Source organism: Aspergillus pseudoviridinutans (genome assembly GCF_018340605.1).
Source record: "Aspergillus pseudoviridinutans IFM 55266 DNA, scaffold_10, whole genome shotgun sequence".
NCBI classification, from domain to species: domain Eukaryota; kingdom Fungi; phylum Ascomycota; class Eurotiomycetes; order Eurotiales; family Aspergillaceae; genus Aspergillus; species Aspergillus pseudoviridinutans.
The window spans coordinates 209,151-229,674 of NW_025091290.1; the positions used below are offsets into that span (position 1 = coordinate 209,151).

The 20,524-nt window shown below is 52.6% G+C and overlaps 8 protein-coding genes across 8 annotated transcripts; 5 read left to right on the plus strand and 3 right to left on the minus strand.

The window, feature by feature from the left end:
- Positions 1–271: 271 nt before the first annotated feature.
- Positions 272–1,033, plus strand: Asppvi_001837 (putative short chain dehydrogenase; the record flags this gene model as incomplete). The annotated part of the gene is made up of 1 exon (XM_043307370.1): positions 272–1,033. The coding sequence occupies one exon, from the start codon at positions 272–274 to the stop codon at positions 1,031–1,033; it is 762 nt and encodes a 253-aa protein (XP_043163305.1).
- A 958-nt stretch (positions 1,034–1,991) lies between these two features.
- Asppvi_001838 (uncharacterized protein) lies at positions 1,992–2,315 on the plus strand (the record flags this gene model as incomplete). The annotated part of the gene is made up of 2 exons (XM_043307371.1): positions 1,992–2,097; positions 2,149–2,315. The coding sequence occupies 2 exons, from the start codon at positions 1,992–1,994 to the stop codon at positions 2,313–2,315; spliced, it is 273 nt and encodes a 90-aa protein (XP_043163306.1).
- Positions 2,316–2,455: 140 nt separating this feature from the next.
- On the minus strand, positions 2,456–5,997 carry Asppvi_001839 (hybrid sensor histidine kinase/response regulator; the record flags this gene model as incomplete). The annotated part of the gene is made up of 5 exons (XM_043307372.1): positions 2,456–2,652; positions 2,714–3,084; positions 3,130–4,167; positions 4,214–5,875; positions 5,927–5,997. The coding sequence occupies 5 exons, from the start codon at positions 5,995–5,997 to the stop codon at positions 2,456–2,458; spliced, it is 3,339 nt and encodes a 1,112-aa protein (XP_043163307.1).
- Positions 5,998–7,576: 1,579 nt separating this feature from the next.
- Positions 7,577–9,914, minus strand: Asppvi_001840 (Zn(II)2Cys6 transcription factor; the record flags this gene model as incomplete). Its single annotated transcript, XM_043307373.1, has 5 exons — positions 7,577–8,125; positions 8,187–8,410; positions 8,460–8,758; positions 8,817–8,995; positions 9,069–9,914. The coding sequence occupies 5 exons, from the start codon at positions 9,912–9,914 to the stop codon at positions 7,577–7,579; spliced, it is 2,097 nt and encodes a 698-aa protein (XP_043163308.1).
- A 2,397-nt stretch (positions 9,915–12,311) lies between these two features.
- On the plus strand, positions 12,312–13,883 carry Asppvi_001841 (putative MFS transporter; the record flags this gene model as incomplete). The annotated part of the gene is made up of 2 exons (XM_043307374.1): positions 12,312–12,537; positions 12,592–13,883. 2 exons carry the CDS (start codon positions 12,312–12,314, stop codon positions 13,881–13,883), a joined length of 1,518 nt encoding a protein of 505 aa, XP_043163309.1.
- Positions 13,884–15,341: 1,458 nt separating this feature from the next.
- Positions 15,342–17,167, plus strand: Asppvi_001842 (putative MFS quinate transporter; the record flags this gene model as incomplete). The annotated part of the gene is made up of 4 exons (XM_043307375.1): positions 15,342–15,619; positions 15,668–15,857; positions 15,910–16,038; positions 16,091–17,167. 4 exons carry the CDS (start codon positions 15,342–15,344, stop codon positions 17,165–17,167), a joined length of 1,674 nt encoding a protein of 557 aa, XP_043163310.1.
- Positions 17,168–17,240: 73 nt separating this feature from the next.
- Asppvi_001843 (uncharacterized protein) lies at positions 17,241–18,014 on the minus strand (the record flags this gene model as incomplete). Its single annotated transcript, XM_043307376.1, has 1 exon — positions 17,241–18,014. The coding sequence occupies one exon, from the start codon at positions 18,012–18,014 to the stop codon at positions 17,241–17,243; it is 774 nt and encodes a 257-aa protein (XP_043163311.1).
- Positions 18,015–18,753: 739 nt separating this feature from the next.
- On the plus strand, positions 18,754–20,382 carry isn1 (IMP 5'-nucleotidase ISN1; the record flags this gene model as incomplete). Its single annotated transcript, XM_043307377.1, has 8 exons — positions 18,754–18,778; positions 18,833–18,843; positions 18,892–18,912; positions 18,968–18,982; positions 19,028–19,175; positions 19,219–20,013; positions 20,077–20,216; positions 20,278–20,382. 8 exons carry the CDS (start codon positions 18,754–18,756, stop codon positions 20,380–20,382), a joined length of 1,260 nt encoding a protein of 419 aa, XP_043163312.1.
- Positions 20,383–20,524: the final 142 nt, after the last annotated feature.

Here is a 20,524-nt window from a genome sequence, read left to right on the forward strand (position 1 = left end):
CTGATTTATAATAATCCATACCTTTAGGAGAGATTGACTCACAGAACTGCAGTATGCCAAGGAGCCAAGGAGAAATACGAGCTCTATCTCATATCTTGACACACTGTTACTATCTAGGGTTGATGCTTAGAAATATGGAATTGGTCATCAAGCTGTACTGTTCACAGTCGGATGGAAACAGAGGAAGCATATATAGTTCCAAAGCATGCTCGAAGAGTCCAACTCATTCTCCAAGAACCTCAACCTCAGCCCAAAAAAACCACACACTACAATGTCCTACACCAACAAAACAGCCCTCATCATCGGCGGCAGCCACGGCATCGGCCTCTCAACGGCCCAGCTCCTCGTGTCCCAAGGAGCCAAAGTCCTCGTCACCGGCCGCAGCCCAGACCCCATCCGCTCCGCGCAAGCCCAGCTCGGCCCCGACGCCAAAGTCGTCGCCTGCGACATCACCTCTGTAAGCGCTATCAGCGCCCTATTTGATACAGCCTCGTCCTTCTTCGGCGAAGGCCGCACCATTGACCTGCTCTTCGTCAACGCTGGGTACGCCGCCCTCGAGCCCTTCGCGGACGTGTCGGAGGCCTCCTTCCGGCGCACCTTCGACACAAACGTCTTCGGCGCGTTCTTCGTCGCGCAGAAGCTCGCGCCGATGGTTAGGCCCGGCGGCGCAATCGTGTTTACCACCTCCGTCGCGAATCAGATGGGGATCCCCGGGATGAGCGTGTACGCTGCCTCCAAGGCGGCGGTGCACTCGTTTGTCCAGACGCTGGCGGCGGAGTTGGTGGGTGTGCAGGTGCGTGTGAATGCTGTGTCGCCAGGTTTCGTGAAGACGCCGACGATGGGGGTTGTGGGGGCATCGAAGGAGGAGTTGGTGGAGTTTGAGGGGCAGGGGGCGAAGGGGACGCCCATGGGGAGGATTGCGGACCCGGCGGAAGTGGCTAGGGCCGTGGTGTTTTTAGGTTTTGAGGCGACGTTCACCACGGGGGAGCAGGTTGTTGTTGATGGCGGGTTGGCTACGTTGCGACTGCACTGAGCCTATATCGATAGTAGACCGCAGCTGATAGTATATTGATAGAATAAAATAAAAAAGTATGTGCATCATCGAAGAGTTACAGTTTACATTTAAATCCAAGACCAAAGAACCTGTTTGCTGTGCGGTTCGACTCCTATTGTCTGGGCCAGCGCCAGTACCGTCTTCTCTTCAGCGGTCCTTTGACCTGGTCAGTCGACCATTTTATACACAGCGAAGCACTCAGAGTCGTCATGAACGAGTCTGTCGAGATCTTTCAGCGGTTGATAATACCCCTTTCCAGGTACTGTTCACCTCGTTGTCGACAGAATACAGGATCGCACAGGAGAAGTAGTCGAGACATTGATGGCGTGGTATATCCTCTGTCATCAGTTTCTGCGGCATTTCACAACGAATTATACCAGAGTATCGCAATTTTCTTGACTCTGGAGCAGGTCCCAGTGCATTAGATATGATCAGTGCGTCCGCTCGTGCTGTTACAGTGATTGCGGCAGTGCTATGCCAGCGTCCAAGGTACCTATTTGATACTTTGGACTTCGAGCTTGCTCCTATTTATTTTGTTGCATTGGTTTGTCAAGCTGTTTAGAAAATCAAAGAGACCTCTCATTATCTCCAGAGATGGGATGACCCTGTTAATAAGGATAGGTCCGCTCCCAGCGCCAAACGGTCATACCAATGAAAAATATCGCAACACAAACATCCCAGAAACCATATCTCCACCTCTACATCACTCAAATGAACCCGCATTCCAGGCATCTCTTCTGCAGCTCGCGAAGATCCAAATCAATTCCAATGAATGCCTAGGATGACGTACAATCCACATGCCACGCGCCGCCGTGCATGCCAACCACCCCCGACCACATTCCGTCCAGATAAATACCTCGCCTCGATACAGAATGCAAGGTCTGACATAAATACCCCATCGTCTTCCCTCACGGCAAAAACCAAACACAACCCCGAAATGCGAACAACTCTATTCCTCCTCGCGCTGGCCGGCGCTGCACTAGGCGCAAAAACATGCACGCCGAGTTTCGATTACTGCGCTAATAAGCTCATTGCTGACAAGGGTATTTTTCTGTCTGTCACGCTTCCATGATGGCAGGGACTAATGGATGCAGGCTTTACGGAAACGGACCTTGAAGCTGTTCTCAAGGGGACGGATCTGGAGACTGCGGACCTGAAGAATGTGCTTTTCCACTGCACGAATCCTGGAGATGTGGGACATGCAAAGCTGTGTCCTAACGGGTGTACAGATCCACCTACGGAAGGGAGTCATGGTTGTTAGCTGCCTTGAGTATTACTGATATGCTGGTGGAGTATATGTTAAGAAGTTCCTATGTTGGTATCTTGGTGTATTGGTCAACGTGGAAGGTTGTTACATTGAAGCTGTGGTATGCAACTTGTACAATTTGCTGGCAAGTCATGTCATGCGATATTCATCACTCGTTTCAAATCACGCAGTGAAAGAGGTTTCACAAGATAATCATCGACCCCCGCAGCAAATGCCTGTTGCTGCATCGTCGCCGACGCGACTCCTGTCACGGCCATGATGGCAGCCCGGGGAAGGGAGTTCTCCTCCTCGTACTCTCGAATCTTGCTTGTGGAGATGATCCCGTCCATAACTGGCATGGAAATATCTGTTGCCTGTTAGATGGGCCATAAAGCTCAAAGGACGCAACCTACCCATCAGGATATAGTCGAACGGGCGCTCGGACTGCCGGTACTTCTCCAGCGCCACGAGTCCATTAGTCGCAGTCTCGTAGCTGCACCCGATGCGACGCATAAAAGTAGCCAGTATCTTGAGATTGATATCATTATCGTCCACAATCAGGACATGAAGATCGGTCGTCTTCGAGGCCTTGGGTGTCGAGGCACGGAACTCGTTCACGGTTTCCTCCACCACCGGAGGCGACTCGGTCTGTTTTGCCAGGGCAAAAGCTTCCGATAAGCTGCGCCCACGAAATGGGATCCTATCGGCATGTTCGATATGAGCCGAACCTTCGGGCAAGCTGGAAATTGTATGCAGCGCGCCGATAATTTTTCGAGGCGTGAGTCTATCCTGTTAGTTTCGCACTTGCTCGGAATTTGATGCTACTTACGGTTGAGGAACGTAGACCACATCCAGCTCTTTCGTAACAGGATCGATGGGTAGGTTAGTACCACACTGTCCTAGTATGGCCAGTCCTCTCAGTTCGGTGGTTATTGGCTCCTGCCCTTCCATCTCAGCCAGACTGCTCTCCTCGATAATACCAATATCGCCCTTTGCTTGAGACAAAGTGTCGGCAAAGGAGACTGTCCAGCCTGGCTGGCTGAGGATTGCATTGCTCAGTGCACTGCGAACTGACAGCGTCCTCTTCGCGTCAACGCTCAGTCTTCGGCCTGAGCTCTTCATACTGGAAAATACGTTCAGCCCGACCAGACTCACTCGAGAGACCGGACCACGCTCTGGTTGCTCTTGCCCAGAAGCACCACCCACCAGCGTATCCACAAATTCAACCGGAATGTACACTTCGAATTGGGTTCCGCTACCGACGGTACTCTTCACATCAATCTGGCCACCCACGTTTGTCACTAGTCGGTCGACGATACTGAGTCCTAGGCCAACCCCTTCCGTCAGGATGTTCTCTTGGGTAAATGGCTGGAATAGTTTGTGCTCCAGGTACTCCGGAGAGATGCCACATCCGGTATCTGTGATTGTCAATAGAGCATACTCCCTCTTCGTGCCGCAGGTTCTCTCTATCTTCCTGGCGAGGATGACCTCAATGAACCCAGACTTGGTGAATTTAAATGCATTGCCGAGCAGGTTCATGACGATTCTTCGCCATCCGCCAGGGATGGCTCGCACTTTCCAGTCTCCCGGCTCAACCCGGACAATCACTGATAAGCCATTCGACTCTTCAGCATTCTCGGTGCCCTTGGCAGATCTAATTCCCACCGTTGGCCCGCTGGGCAGGTACCGGCCGGCGACCTGGGAAGCGCTAATCAGGGACCGGTGACCTGCATACAGGGTGTCCGCCACATCCTCTACCAGAGTGTCCAAATCGAATTCGCACGTTAGATCGGCGAGAGAGGTCTCAGTATCCCCGTCATTCCTTGCGTCTGCACTGGTCAGATTGTTGATTTTCGTAAAATCCAACCTGCATGTATGTTAGTGAGATCCCTCCGACGGAGCTGCTAACCTACAGATAATTCAGCGTATCCAACAGTGTCAAACCACACGTTTCAATCATCGTGAGCATGTCCTGCTGAGCCGGTTGAAGATCTGTCGTGTGCAACAGCTCTAAACTGGCAAGCATGCCATGTAGAGGTGATCTTAGCTCATGGCTGACTGACGACAATAAATCTGATTTGGACTTTTCCGTCGCCCTCCAGTCCATTTGAGCCGCTTCTGACACAATGGAGTCACCGTATGCCTTGACATACAACAAATCGGTTCGTTCAAAATGTCGTTGGCTGTCAGATGTCCACAAGAGGGCACCGGCCAACCAGCGCGATGAATTCCAGTTCCATATTGGGAGAAAAAGGAGCGACCTGGCCTCTGGAAGGTCTTGTACCAGACGGAGAATGATTGCGTGATGACGCGCTCCCTTTGCATCCGTGACATGACCACATTTCTGACTAGTACAGTCAACGAGGGTGCGGTTATCGAAGATGGTGCCTTTTGGGTACGCGGCAAACAAGTCATGCAGCAAGCCTTCTGAGACTGAATACTGCGACGTATAGCGATGTGCAGATTCCGATGACGCAAAGCCCAAAGGCTCGCATACCCTCTCGCGCCAAGGCCCGGCTGAGGATAGGCCCGGAGAGTTGACGCAAGACCCACCGTCCTTGGAGAGTACTTCCAGGTCACTCATGCTAGGAGAGCAGGAGCTAGAGACGTTAGATTGATAACGAGCAGTGTCAGGCGAGACGAACCTTCGAGCGTTACTTCGAGTGGCGTCCAGGAAAAGCACGCCGTCTAGCTCCATACATTTCTGAAGTAAAGCACTAGCACGGGAAAACAAAAGCGACATTGAATGGGATACAGTGCTTCCCTCGATAACAGTCACCGAATTTCTTCTTCCGCGGATTCTTGAGAAGAACTGGTTTGGCGAGGCCCCAGGAGTTTGGGAATGTGCGTAATGTGGCGAGCCCACGCTACCCCTCTCAGAGAGCGAAACGTCATCAATACCAGGAAGGTATGATGGCCGTCTTTGGGAGTGATAGTTTTGCTCAAGGTCAGGGACGGCCTGACCGCTGACGAAAGTGGTCAGACCATTGATGAGCCGCTCTGCTCGAAGATGATGCTCTTCAGCCGAGCTATCCTTGATAGTACAAGCGACCAGGTCCGCAATCTCCTGCATGCTGGCGACCTCACTATCTCCAAACTTCGGATGTGTGGCCTTGTCTACAACACAAACAGCCCCAATAGTATCTTTGTTCATATCATGGATCGGGACCGCTGCGAAGAAGTGGATCACTTGGTTGTCAGAATGACTGTCCTGCGTGAGATCACGTATGACGCATCGGGTGCTGTTGGCAACAACGTTCGAAGTATCGACGACACGAGCCTCAACCAGGCGCAGGCTCAACACCTTTACTTGCCGCTGAACCTCCCCGTCGACGCCAAACCCCTCCTCTCCATCTAACAGGAGAGAAGGTGATGCTTCCGCAACGATATTCGCCCGTCCATGCTCGAAACGAACCACAAACGAGCGGCTGCAGCCGAACCGATACGTCGCCAATTGTGCGTAAGCGGTCAAGGAAGCCGCCGAACTTGACTTGTCTCGCCTATGGGTTGCAAGTCGCCCCCTAATCGACTCGGAGCGCTCGTTGATGTCATCCTGAGAATGAGCCGAACGAAACCTTTTCAGTCAGTAGAGACTCGTTCAACGCAGAATGAAACATGAAACGTACTCCTCCTGCTCTAAGTCTGTTCCTTGGGCAGTGCTCAGGGGACGCAACACCGCAGAGCCCGACAGTGGCATGATCGAGTTAGCGACGCATCCTAGACTTGGTCATACAAACTTGCCCAGTGATCAGAGATCGATGCAGCAGGGCAAAGCACAGGGAGCCGTGATCAAGTATAGATAGAGAGTACATGTAGTGAAATTCGGCGAGGACGATGAAGATTTCAAATTCCGGTCAAGCTGTGGGGAAGAATATCTCCGTTTGTCTAGACCATGGTCAAGGAAATATAGTCAGCAGATAGCTAGGTAACMAGACAATCCAGTCTACGGTGTCATTGGCCGTTCACCCAGCTGCTGTGCTCACGGGTGGCTCGGGTCGATCGTGACTTCACGATTCGTCCGTGGTTCCAGCTCGCCTAATGTCACCCTGCTGCTCAGTAATCCCGCCGAAACTACAGCCAAGACCGCAATTTGTCTGCGGTTCGTCGGCCTTATGATCCTTGAATAATAGAAGGATCAGGCATGAATAGTGTTAGCCATCTACCGTGTTGTTTCATCCCTAGCTGGAGAAGAAGCGTGGAGGAGACAGGGAAAGATGGTCGGAGATCGATACATTCGACAGTTTGGTTCGACCAGAGAAAAGCGATCCATCATCATCAACGCAAGCTCCAACTCCGCAAGGTAGGATGTTTGGTTCCAGCATCCCTCGTTGCAATGGGCCGTGGATCGGTCCGGAGATAGGTTTTTGCGAGGGGGTTGCCGCATGCGGAAGGTGGTGCGCAACCAGTCACAGCATCAACCGGAGATTTATTCCACAGAGCATGGCTCGTATGTTATGAGAGGAAGAGAATAGTAATGTTGAAGGTATTACTCTAGATATCAAATTTTACGAGATCTTAGGGCACAGAATTATTTCCAATTTGCATGAGGGTCATAGATCTATATTGTCCCATGACAGACGAATCAGACGATGAACGTTGTATGGCGATTGGTCTTAGTCTTAAAACCATATCGGTATACCTGTAAAGTCTGAACGTGCCTGTGGAGCGAAATTGAACCTTCAAGTAAGGCAGGACGTGTTTCATCATTGTCCAGTCTGAGCAACGCGCTTAGAATACAAAGTAGATTCGTAATCAAAGTCTCATACATGACTGAAAAGTGCATGACTTCATCTCGGGATCTGGACTTCGGCTGAGAGATAGAGACACTGATCAACGGGTCCAGCTCTCTTGATTGGAACCGAGCTCTTATGAAGGGTAATCACCTAATCACTCTCAATAGATACCGGGGGAGTCCCGACAACAGCAAGGTCTGTTAGGCAAAACCTGGTTCATTTCCCTCTCAATGCTCGACCGTGGCTTCTGATGATACCTGGGTGGTTGAAAGCAGTAGACTGCTCCCCGCCTCCGCCGTAGGACAATATTTCCATTCTCAGGATGGAATTCAGATAGCAATAGGTCGCAGAGAAGTCCGTAGCCTTAGAAAAGAGAGGATCCCTCGCGGATAAACCGGACGGCGGCCAGCAACGATTGCACTGTATATGTTCGAGGGTATCGGCAGTCTGAGATGGACTGGAAAGCCGCAGCAATACGATGGTGTAGTAAAGGCAAAGCCAACGATCAGCAGCTATGCTGTGAATCGGCTTCATCTGTCTGAATTACAGTGTTTGCGAAGGGTTCATAGTTGGTTGGATAGAGAAAAATGCTTCAAGATCCATCGTGGAAAAGTCAAAATCCCATCCCATATCCGACAGATTGAAATCTGGAAGATCCTCGCTGCTCCCAACACTAGCAGAGGCCTCCGGAATATCGCTCTGAAGCGGGTTGACTTGAATGTTTGGCATTGTGGGAAGGTACCCTCCCAGAAATGTGTCACCAGGGAAAGCCTCTCGCGGATTTGTCTGGCTCGATGCTACACCACTAGAATAAGGGTGAGCTGGTGCCGAGCCCATAGGGTTTGGTGCATATGCCTGACCCTGAACAGGGCCAGGTGGCACCCATTCGTATGACGGGTGCAGTTTCTTCAGGACAGTTTGTATAGCTGAGATAGAGCTCGTTATGGGATCGCCTGGCCGCATGGCTCCAAGACATTGGATGCCCACGTGAACCCAGGGAAGGTGTGTAGGAGCAACTTTTTCATTATACATGAAGTCGTAAATAAGTGCAAAGCAGGCGCTGGTCAGGAAGAAGCCATGATAGCGAAGTTCCTAACGGCTTTTTAGCCCCAATATGTGTAGAAATCCGGTGTTTGCATAGGGGAAAGCATACCCGAACAAACTCATTGACGATAGCAGCCTCACATAGATGATGGAGAGTTCTGCACGCAGCGTGGACCGCGTGGTCGCACGCCTCATTTAGCCACGCCGGCATTTCCGTCGGACGTTTGGATGTGTTGGGTCCAGTCTCGGAAGAAGTCTTTTTACTATCGCGCTGCCATCGTCCGCGAAAGATCAAGAACGGTCGAAATGTCAACAGAATGGTGTGATAGTATACTATGTTTCTTAGCTTGTCCGTCCATCACTCTGCATATCAATGACGTACAGGTCGTGAGAATGGCCTGCCGAACTCCGACATCGCCCGGCTGGGGGCATTTGTCAAGCCCAAACCCGAGTGCAAGCTTCATTTTCTCGTCGTAACAACGAAGGTCTTCTGAGATGGATCTGGCCAGCTTCCACATTTGCAGCAATGAGTCGTGTGGTCGGCCGTAAATTTCGTTTGCCGAACGAGTCATGACGTTTGTAAGGTGAATGAGAATGAGAATGAATGGATCCTTGGGAGGTGCAATGCCGACGTCCCTCGACGAGAGCGAGCTTGGGCGACCGAGATGAAAGCAAATCCAGCTGGCGAGCCGTCAGCAGGTCAATTTTACAAAGGCAGAATCAGTGAACAAGGACGAACGTCTCGTAGAAAAACAAGGACCAAAATGTCAATCGTCTTTGCTCCACTACTTCCCTACCATCTCCTCCTTCAGTCGGAGATTCCTTGTGCAAGCCAGCTGAGATGGCCTTCCTCGCAGCTGTGCCCAGGTAGAGAAAGGAAGAATTTGGGCGACCTTGCTCCGTCTGAAAATGGGCGTACTAGCCAAGCGTCAGGCATAAACTTACGCCGCCAAGGACAGAATATACTTATCATCGTCAAGGACAGCTGCACAGTCTCGAGATTTACCACGTCGTCCAAGGAGTGATAAGACGCCTTGACCCGCTCGAACAGGATATCTCCCCAGCGATAATGCTGTGTGCCCAGGGAGCCCATGGCCAAAGCCATCAATAAGATGGAGTTGGCACAGGTATCAGAGTCGGTACGAGAGGAAGGAAGATACAAGTGTTCTAGCTGGCGCTCATAAAGCTCTTTGGACCAGAATGGTACCAGAAGATACAGCGTCGATAAAAATCGGTGCAAAAAAATTCTGGCGAGCTCATAGGGCAAGAACATTACCGGCGCATCTGTGTTACCAATCCCCTTATTGGGATCATGCGTCTCGCCTGGAGTACCGAAGAAGATGCCGCGAACACTGAACATATCAAGCCCAGCCCCAGCCTCTTCGACTTCACCCTGCGGCTCCTGGGGATGAGTGGTTTGGTTCGAAGCCAAGCCCCGATAAATCTCATGCATGAGAGTGAAATGGGACGTCGGTCCATAATATAGTTGTACCTTGCATGACGGAGATGCCATGTGCGTTGCCGAAACGCTGTTGTGGAAAGTATAGCTGGCAGATTTGTTTCGGCGGCCTAACGGCTGGGGCAGCGGTGAGGATGGCTGCTGTGTATCAAGCTCAGAGCGCGTAGATTCACGAGAAGCCAGACCCTCACCTACGGCGCCATGCTTCTTCTTCTTGCGCTGTCGGATCACATCCCGGTAGACACATGGAGTGTTCCGCGCCCGACAGGTCTTGCAGGGGTTAACTCCATTACACTTGATTTTTCGCTTTCTGCATTCTTGACAAGCCTTGGGTATTCGCCAACCAGATGGCTCTCCTGATTGAATGGTTTCCGCCATCCGAAAAACAGAAACAGAAATAACCGGTCCCTAAGCGCTAAGTTGTTCTCATTGCTTTGTCCTTTGAGTCGCTTGCGGGAGAAAATTTCGGATTTACGTCACGTGATTAGTCCGTATTTCCGGGGCTGCCCACCACGCTGTTTTGCTACGACATCGAGGCTGCAGTGCGAAGGCGTTGTGCGACGTCTCTTTCCCAGCTTGATAACACCTGAAACATTACGAGAGGATTATTTTGCGTGACGAGCGAGCGATAGCCTCATGTATTGCTCGCACGGACTGTCCCACCAGGACATGCCATGACATCACGACTTTTCAATACTCCTTTGATGCATGCGGGATTCGAAGCTATCCACAAGAGCAAAGAGTCATTGTGCGGATGTATAGAGTAGAATATAGCAATTTAGCAAACCGCTCATATAACTTCAGCTGAAGCAACTAGGCTGGAGCCTGTACGGCAATGCCTTGTGGTTGACTCGCACAGTTAGGACTCAGCGATCAGAGCTACTAGGAAGCAGGAGCAATCTCTTTGAGAGCCGATATTGTAAAGAGAAGGAGCCCTAGTGTGAGGAGGATTGGCAGTACTCCGTACTTCGGAGAGCCTTGACGCAACCAGGAGAGCCTGCGTCTGACGACTTGCTCCACGTTCAGGTCAAGGATGATGAGGAGAGTACTCCGTTTTTCGGAGAGACTTGATTCAGCCAGGAGAGCCTGCGCCGGATGCGTAACTCGACACTCGGGTCAAGGACGTTGAGGAGAACGATACTCCGTAATTCGGAGAGACTTGATTCAACCAGTAGAACCTGCGGGTTTTACCTGAGTCGAGTCGCGGATCGAGGACGATGAGGGGTTGCTCTATCGCCTTGCTCTGGTTTCTTTCGTCCCAACCAGTAAATGCGCAAGTGCCAAGGCATGCTGCACCCCTTGGTACGGCTGAGGGGATGGGAGTCTATTCGAAGCGGGGATAGGAAGGGCTCGGATGCTTGGCAGGAAGAGCAACAGAAAAGGGTGAGACAAATAGAATAAGACTTTCATACTGATGCAGAGAGTGTGTATCTTCCGAGTAACATGAGAAGTTCACGCAGCGCGTCTTTCGCATGTAAAATTCATAGTGACTTTGATGAGTATGCGGCGGGATATTGAGCAAGTTCCCGGCCGAATGTTTGGAGATTCAAGGATGATTTGCCTCACCGAGCCGATGGATGTATTCTACCTGCCTGTTGACAGAAGAGATCAGTGCCATTACTCGAGTTTTCCTTCTCGGGTGGAAAGTGACGCTTTAGCTCTTCGTTCGATTCCTCTTTCGGGCTCTCACGCACCTCAATGAGGGCAGTCGCCAATAGGCGATTCATTCAACTTCATCGTCAGAACGACCTTTTCCCACGTCCTACGCTTGAAGCTTCGCAATAATCCACCGTCATTGGTCACTTCATCAATAAGTCCACAACTCTATTCTGAAATTGTGGGGAGAAAAAGCGAGAGCTAGAGCGCGGGGAGGAAAATGAATGTTTGCCAAGTCGCGCGTTTCGGCCGGCGTAAGGAGGTTTGTCAAGGTAAGTTTGCAGTCCTCGCCCTGGAAGACAAGTGGCTTGTGCTAACTCACAGCTTCAAACCTACAGTACTGCCTTCTTCGCATAAACTTGCCTTAGCTGATACACATTTTCGACCTTGGCACTTGCCAAGGCTGTATTTGAGTTCTTGTGAAGAGAGGGATAGTCTCGCGGTCGGATCCAGATTGGACACCAGCCGAGGGCCAAGAAGCATCGCTAAAACGCTATTATGACCTGAACCATTGGATTGGTCGCTGGTTTTCTTGGAGCGAAGCTCCTACGCTGCTCATTCGCCAATATGCTCTCTACCAGTAGTAGCACCAACGATGGTCTGCATGTCAGTCAGCCAATGCGTGGTTGTCAAAATGTGGTTGTGCCAAGCGACTAGGTGGACTGATGAATCATGAATCACCAAGAAAGTAAGGGGAAGGCACGGACTTTTTATGAATTTTCCTACGGTCAGCACCTCGGAATTTTGCGCTTTGTCAGCTTGTCCAGACCCTGCTATCTGCCGTCTGACTACCGCTAAGCTATGCCCGTCTCTTCAACCTCGGTGACAGTGACTCGTCCATTTTGAGGCTGACATACAATGAACCGCGTTGAGCATCAGCTCTACCCCGCGTTACCGATCTACCCCCGGATTCTGTCCCCGCTCTTCCGACAGTCACTTCCGTCCTGACGTTTCGGCAGATCAGAGTTGAGACTCGTATCCGACGTGAAATCAAGGTATAAATCGCCGCTGCTGCATAGCTCATTGTCGCGGTGATCAACATCCGCATCGACCCTGACAGGTTCCAGCGCCTTTTATCTCGTTGTTTCCGAATCCGGGAACGATAATCTTGCGCAAGTCATGGCGGAGGAAAAGGGCATTTCTGAACTCAAGGCGACTCTGGCCCTTCATGAGACAGCTCATGAGGCCGCCAGCCGGGGTCAGGTTGCAACGGACCAATATGGTCGACCCTTGGTCGAATTCGACTCTGCGGCGGAATCCCGCCTTCGACTGAAGATTGATTTCTACATCGTTCCTACTGTCTCACTTATTTATCTGTTTTGCTTCATTGACAGAGCAAATATCGGTATGTTACTCATCCAGCTCTTATCGTACTGTCTGACTGACCACCCTGTCTCAGGTAACGCCAAGCTCGCCGGGCTTGAGAAAGACCTCGGCATGAAGGGTTACGACTACAATTCCCTCTTATCCATCTTCTACATCAGCTACATTATCTTCGAAATTCCTTGCAATATTGCCTGCAAGTGGATTGGCCCGGGCTGGTTCCTCCCCGCCATCACGCTGGGCTTTGGCATCTGCTCGCTTGGCACGGCATTTGTCCACAACATCCACGCCGCGTCAGGAGTCAGATTCTTGCTTGGCGTCTTCGAAGCAGGTATGATGCCCGGGATCGCTTACTATCTGTCTCGGTGGTACCGTCGCAGTGAACTTGCCTTCCGCCTGTCGCTTTACATTGTCATGGCGCCGCTGGCCGGCGCGTTTGGTGGTCTGCTAGCCTCGGGCATTCTGTCTCTAGATCATTTCGGTGGCCTGCACACGTGGCGCATGATTTTTGCTATTGAGGGCATCATTACCATCGGTCTCGCGTTGATCTCATTCTTTACTCTTACCGACCGGCCTGAGACTGCTCGCTGGCTGACGCAGGAGGAGAAGGACCTGGCGATCGCTCGAGTCAAATCGGAGCGTGTCGGAACCACGGAAGTGCTGGACAAGATTGATAAAGCTAAAACGCTCCGGGGTATCTTCAGCCCCGTGACCCTGGCCACCTCTTTCGTCTTCCTCCTCAACAATATCACGGTCCAAGGCCTAGCCTTCTTCGCTCCCACGATTGTCAAGACCATTTACCCCCACGACAGCGTGGTGTCCCAGCAGCTGCACACTGTTCCTCCATATGTGGTCGGAGCATTCTTCACTGTGTTGTTCCCTTTCCTCAGCTGGCGATTTGACCGACGCATGATCTTCTTCGTGATTGGGCCCCCTCTGATGATGACGGGATACATCATGTTCCTCGCCAGCACTGACGCTATGGTCCGCTACGGCGCCACGTTTTTGATTGCTAGCGGAGCGTTCGCTTTTGGTGCTCTGTGCAATGCGAATTCATCCAACAACGTGGTGTCCGATACTGCACGGTCATCGGCCATCGGAACCACGGTGATGATGGGTAACATTGGGGGCTTGATCTCGACATGGTCCTTTTTGCCCTTTGACGCTCCTAATTATCACATCGGCAACGGTCTCAACCTGGCGACCTCCTCCATGACGATGATTGTCGGAGCATTGCTCTGGGCGTGGATGCGGTGGGATAACAAGAGGCGCGAGAAGGTAGACGTTGATCAGGCTCTGGCTGGCCTGTCGCTGTTGCAGATCCAGGATCTCGACTGGCGCAACCCTGCTTTCCGCTGGCGTGACTAATCGGAGGTCTGTGCTTATGTCGTGTCTCGTGACCTTTCTGCGCTCAACGAGTGCCTCAACTGACAACTGAAAATGACTTAGTTGCTGTGTTATGAGATAGTAATGATATATAGGAATTATCAATATGACTATTTATGTAAGATCTATTGTATCCCTTACTCATCCACAGCAATACTACCAAATTCCCATGGGTTCCATTGCCATCCTGTCCATGTGGTGAGCGGCATAAACCAATCAGAGTCGACCCATTGCATCCCCGCAGTGAGACACTCCAGAGTGGAGACCTTCCACCCCAGACCCCAGCTTGTGCGCAGGCACCATCCAGTAATAATCTCAGCGACTCACAATCGCTTGGCTAATCCTCGGACACACCGAGTTACCGACGGTCCAATCAGGCTAGGCACACGCCGAACCACACTTTCTTACGAATCGTCGGGGGAATCGCTGGTTCAAGTTCGACACGCTAGTCGCACGGCCATTGACGATCTTTGTCGCTTCGGACAAGGACCGGATAGCCCTTTCTCGCAGGCCATTCTGTGTAGTAAGATAGCGAGTGTGCACTGACTCCGTACAGCGGGGTTACTGCTGGTGGGAGAGCCTGATTTGAGTGCCGAGCGAACGCATTCCTAGGTTGCCCGAAGTGCCGGTGATGCTGTCAATTGTTTGCCATGTACTTGTGCGACTGGCGAATCAAACCGTTTAAAGAACTTCCGAGAAACGGAACTTCGAGTCGAGTCCTTGTCTAGAGTGAATCTAGAGTTAAAACGCCCCCGATCCTGTGAGGCATTTCTCAGCGCCAAGCTTGTCGGTCGTGTTTTCTGTTTTCGGAACTTGACCGAGCCTTCATTATGTGGGGATGAGGCCAACAGACGCGGACGTGGACTTGTTCGTTGAATTATTTCTTGAAGTGACTGAGAAAGGAGAATGAACATGATGAATGTGTGAGTTACTGAGTACATCTCGTCTCTTGAATAGCACTCACAACATACAAGACACAGTATATAGAGACTTCATGCTAAGAGTGGGAGCAAGACTTTTGGCGCAGTCAAGAGCTCTCAAGCTCTCGACTCTAGACTTGAGATAACCTTAGGTGGGTCAGAGAAGAGGTACGGAGTACAACCCACGCTTTCTTGGCCACCCCATTTGGGGGCCAGTCGGTCAGCCTCCGTTTCTCAACCAATGAATCCAAACCGCCACTGACAGTGTCCCAGCCGCATGGACAAATGCACCCATTTGCCGGGATATCTTCGTGTCGGGTATGCGACTAAAGCTAGTTTCTTGGTCCTAATCTCGGAGATTTCGACCCCACGCTTCTACTCCACGTTTTCTCCGCAGTGCTCATGCATGGGGTATAAAGCTGGGGAGTGATCGTCTGTTCATCCCTGTTTGCCCGTCACACTCCTGAGCTCTTTCTCCGCATATCTCCTACTTGATATTTTGAACACAAAGGACGAGACGATGGCAGGCGGTCCAAAGAAACCCGTCAACATCTTCCGGTTGAAAAACCTCAACGAGCCAAAAGAGGTTTTCAACTGGAAGCTATGGTTCGCAGTTCTCTCATTCGGCCTCATGGGCGCTGCCCGGGGTGTCGATGAGGGTTTGATCTCGGGCGCTTTCAACTCAAAGGATTTCCAACGGACGATCCACTACAGCCAGTACAGTGCGGTCGAACAGACGAACATCAAGGCGAATGTGTCGGCGATGGTGCAGATCGGTTCTGTTGGTGGTGCTCTCTTGTAAGTTCCAGCTTTTGTATTGGTTGACCGGCCTTCTAACCCAAGCAGCGCGTTCCTTGTCTGTGACCGCATCGGTCGTATCTGGGCTACTCGTCAGCTGTGTCTTCTGTGGATTCTTGGTATTGGCATCTTCATGGGCGCAAACGGAAACCTTGGAGCCATCTATGCCGGTCGCTTCGTTGCAGGATTGGGTATTGGGCAAACAGTCGTGGTCGGCCCGGTCTATCTCGCCGAGATTGTGAGTATACCTTCGCCTACGGTTCTTGATGCAAGCTAACTGTCATGGCTAGGCCCCGGCGTCCATTCGAGGTCTCTGCACCTGTGTTTTTACTGGTTTCGTCTATCTTGGAATCGTCCTGGCCTACTTCACCAACTACGGCTGCCAGGTGAACCTCGGAGATAACACGCACAAGCGATGGGTGAGTGCGCCGGCAACTACCTGAGAATCGATCGCAGCTGACAACCGCGTAGGAAGTGCCAACCAGTCTGCACATCATCTTCGCCGGCCTGATCTTCCTCCTCTCCTTCCTGCAATACGAGTCTCCTCGCTTCCTGATCAAACAGGGCAAATACGAACAGGCGATCCGCAACCTGGCGCGCGTGCGACACCTCCCTGAAGACCACGAGTACGTCGTGCAGGAGATCACCGCCATCGAGCAGTCCCACCAGGCCGAACTGGAGGCGACCATGGGCGCAGGCTGGCTCGGCGTCGTCAAGGAGACCTTTTTAGACTCGAAGAACCTGTACCGCGTCTACCTGACTGTCATGGCGCAGATCCTCTCGCAGTGGTCAGGAGCCGGCTCCATCACCCTCTACGCCCCGGATCTCTTCAAGCTGCTCGGCATCACGGGCTCCAATGAGACCCTCCTCGTGACCGGTGTCTTCGGTATCGTCAAGCTCGTCGCAGCCGTCGGGTGCGCTCTGTTCCTGGTCGACGTGATCGGCCGCAAGCGCGCGCTACTCATCGGTATCACCCTGCAGGCCATCGCCATGATCTACGTCGCCGCCTTCCTGACCGACGTCCCGGAGTTGGGCATCGCCAAGAACTTCGTCCTGCCGAAGTCGAAGCAGGGCGTCAGCCGCGGCGCCATCGCCATGATTTACATCTCCGGCTTTGGCTGGGCCCTGGGCTGGAACTCGATGCAGTACCTGCTCACCGCGGAGCTGTTCCCGCTGCGCATCCGTGCCCTGGCGACCTCCATCTCCATGACGCTGCACTTTGCCAACCAGTACGGCAACACGCGCGCCGTCCCGAACATGCTGCTGCCCACTAGCCAAGGCGGCATCACCCCCAAGGGCACCTTCTGGTGTTTTGCGGCGGTGACCATCCTCGGTGGGCTGTGGGTGTGGGTCAGTGTGCCTGAGACGGCGGGCCGGTCGCTCGAGAGCATGGATCGCCTGTTCGAGCTGCCGTGGTACAAGATCGGCTTGTACGGAAACAAGGACGCCGAGGAGCGGGACCAGGTGATGTCGGAGAAGATGGAGATGGCGGAGGAGATGCACGGGACTACGGCGCACCAGGAGACGGTGGAGAAGTCGAGGGTGTAGGCAGTAGCTGTCAAATATATCTGAACCAAATTGATGTGGAACGCATGTTAATGAATTTATTCTTTGCATTAATTCACGAATTTGACGCTGAAGCTGAAGCTGAGCCTGAACCTGAAGGATCTGTATCTACCGGAATAATCACGATCCGCGCCTTTCGCGACGCATCCTCCCTAACAGCCTGCTCATCTCTCCTTGACGAGCCGTATCTCGACGTCGGAAGCACCTCCATCCCCTGCATCTCGTCCAGCTCCTCCCAGGGGAGATCAACCCGCACCATAATCCCCCGTGGCCGGAAAAACGTCTCATTCCACCTCTCAACCTTCCTCGACAGCCTTGATCCCCCCTCAAACCCTGAATCTGTATCCGCTGGCCGCTCGGAAGCAGCAATAATCAGATTCATCTCCTCGCGGTTCCGCCTCGCCTTGCGCGCTACCAGCACGGCGGGAATCGCACCAAGCACGCCGGCCATCATCCCGCCCAGCGCGAGGACGCCTACGCCCTTGGCTACCGTCGTGGCCCATTGTCGCGGGGAGAGTTTCACCTCCTCGTTGAGGTCGTGGGTGAACTGGGTCCAGTGGTGAGGGGAGATGTCGTAGTTGGCTAGGAAGGGAGGGTATGCGAAGCCGGAGGTGAAGTAGTCGTGTTTCGAGGGGATTTGGATCCCGCGGTTTTGAGAGAGGGTGGAACTTGTGTGTTCTGATGGTGGGGAGGAGGGTGGGTGTGGTTGTTTGGTGTCTGGTTCTTGTTCTGGTTGTGGCGTTGTGGGAGATGCAGCTGAGGGTGTATATGGGGGTGGAGGATCCGATATAGAGGGATTGTTGTTTTCGCTGAGGAAATTCACGTTCATTTTCGTTATCACCCTGGTGATGCCAGAGATTTGTGTGTTTGATTCTGTTGAATAGCCATTTCCGTGTATGACTTGGGCCGTTTATATTTCCATGACCAGGCGACTGGATAGATGACTCCATGCATCGATAGCATCGTCATCACCACTGGGATAATATGCGAGTGCGAGTATGACTCGACACGAGAATGAAAGATGAGTGGCTTAGAATTATTGCCCAGACGATCAGGCTGATGGTGATAGATGGTGATAGGCTGCGATATGCCTCAGGCCCCCATGTCTTGCCTTAATACGAGGTGTCAATCCCAAAAGGTGATCAGGCTACGAGTTACGAGTGCTCCGATTTGCTCACAAGCGTAACGCTTTTGCAGGCTTCTATGACTCCAGATTCCCCTGTCTAGACATGATCGCATAATCCCTGCTGGCCCGTCTAAGCCACTTTGAATTGCTCACAGCGAGGCTTATTCGCGATAAGATCGACTCTTGAGCCAAGAAGTGATGGCGCAAAATGAGTCACTGTGATGCTGGGTCTAGACGGAAGATTTGATACCAATAAGCACTCAAAACAATCACACTAATCCAATCATATCAATCATCGGTCGGGTCCGACCGTCCGATAACCTCACCGGGCTGTGTCTCACCCCTGGCTTGGCACAACTTCTCCAACTCACCGCGCGGGGAACCATCCCGCACTCCTCATCCTCCTCACCCTCCACACCCCTGTCCAACAACACCCTTCACAATGACCACTCGGTATCGCGTTGAATGTATGTCCTCTTTGAATTTAATTCATTAGACTGCTAATCCTAACCAATTGATAGATGCTCTCAAGGTATGCTGTCGGCCATTGAGGTTGTGCTTGGCTAACTCACTCCGATAGTCGCATCGGCGAGACCAGCTGGTAAGTTTTCCCTTCATTTCAACGTGCCTTTCAGGCGCAAACTAACATATTCTAGATTGAATGGATCAAAGTGAGTGCACCGCTTTATAGTCACCGGAGGAAGCTCATCCAGTAGGGTCTCCTGGCGGTCCCCTTTGTGCTGCACTCGCAGCCCACCGCTGTCTACCAGGAACACAGCGAAAATCTCGTGGCCGTCGCGGCCGACACCCATCAACGCTACGCGGAGATCTTCCGGGATGTCGAGAAGCTCATCGACGACCACAGTAAGCCTCTTTCCCTATTCTCGCTTCCATCTAACCCAGCCAGTCGAGCATGAACGCACCGCCGCCCCCGGCAAGTCCAAACTGAAACTCCTCGTCCCGACCGCCGGCTCCTTCTTCAGCCGGCTGCCGATCGAAGACGCCTTCAAATACCAAGACAAAAAGCGCATGATCAGCCGCCGCCGCTTCGTCGCCCCCTCCTTCAACGACATCCGCCTCATCCTCAACACCGCCCAGCTCCTCGGCCTCGTCCGCGGGCCCGGCCTCGACCTCGTCACCTTCGACGGAGACGTCACCCTCTACGATGACGGCGCCTGCCTCACCCCGGACAACCCCGCTATCCCGCGCATCATCCGCCTCCTGCACCAGGGCGTGCGCATCGGCATCGTCACCGCCGCAGGCTACACCGAGGGCGCAAAGTACTACGAACGCCTCAAGGGCCTGCTCGACGCCGTCCACGACTCCCCCACCCTCACCCCCGCCCAGAAAGACGGCCTGGTCGTCATGGGCGGCGAAAGCAACTTCCTCTTCCGCTTCGACTCCACCTCCCCGCACCGCCTCACCTACGTCCCCCGCCCGGAGTGGCTCCTCGACGAAATGAAGTCCTGGAAGCAGGAGGATATCACCCAGCTGCTCGATATCGCCGAGTCCTCGCTGCGCGCGTGCGCCTCCAACCTCAACCTCCCCGTCGCTGTTCTCCGCAAGGACCGCGCCGTCGGCGTCTACCCGCACGACCGGAGCAAGATCCACCGCGAGCAGCTCGAGGAGACCGTTCTCGTCGTGCAGAATACGGTTGAGCGGTCCGTCGTCGGCACGAGATTGCCCTTTTGCGCATTTAACGGTGCTTCCCCTTCTCTCCCCTATCTCCTTTTCCATGTGCCGTGTAGCTAATGGCTGATGACAGGCGGAAATGATGTCTTCGTTGACATTGGCGACAAGTCGTGGGGTGTGCGCGCTTGTCAGCGGTATTTCGGGGGGATTGAGCGGTCGCACACGCTCCACGTCGGCGATCAGTTTCTCTCGGCCGGTGCGAATGATTTCAAGGTGAGTCTCGTCCTCTACTCTGCATTTTTAGAACCGAACGTGAAAGTGACTGGGTGTCTAGGCTCGTTTGGCGTCTACGACTGCCTGGATTGCCAGTCCTTCGGAAACGGTGCAGTTGCTCGATGAATTAGAGGAGTTGCAGAAGGCGGAGAAGAATCGTAATTGATTAATCTTTTCACTTACGGGTTATATTTCGGTTTATATTTCGGTTTATAATTTCGGTTTACTGGATTATGGCGTATGATACCATCATTCGTTGACTAGAAATCCTAGATTCAATATATTTGCCCAGACCACCTAGCCATCGT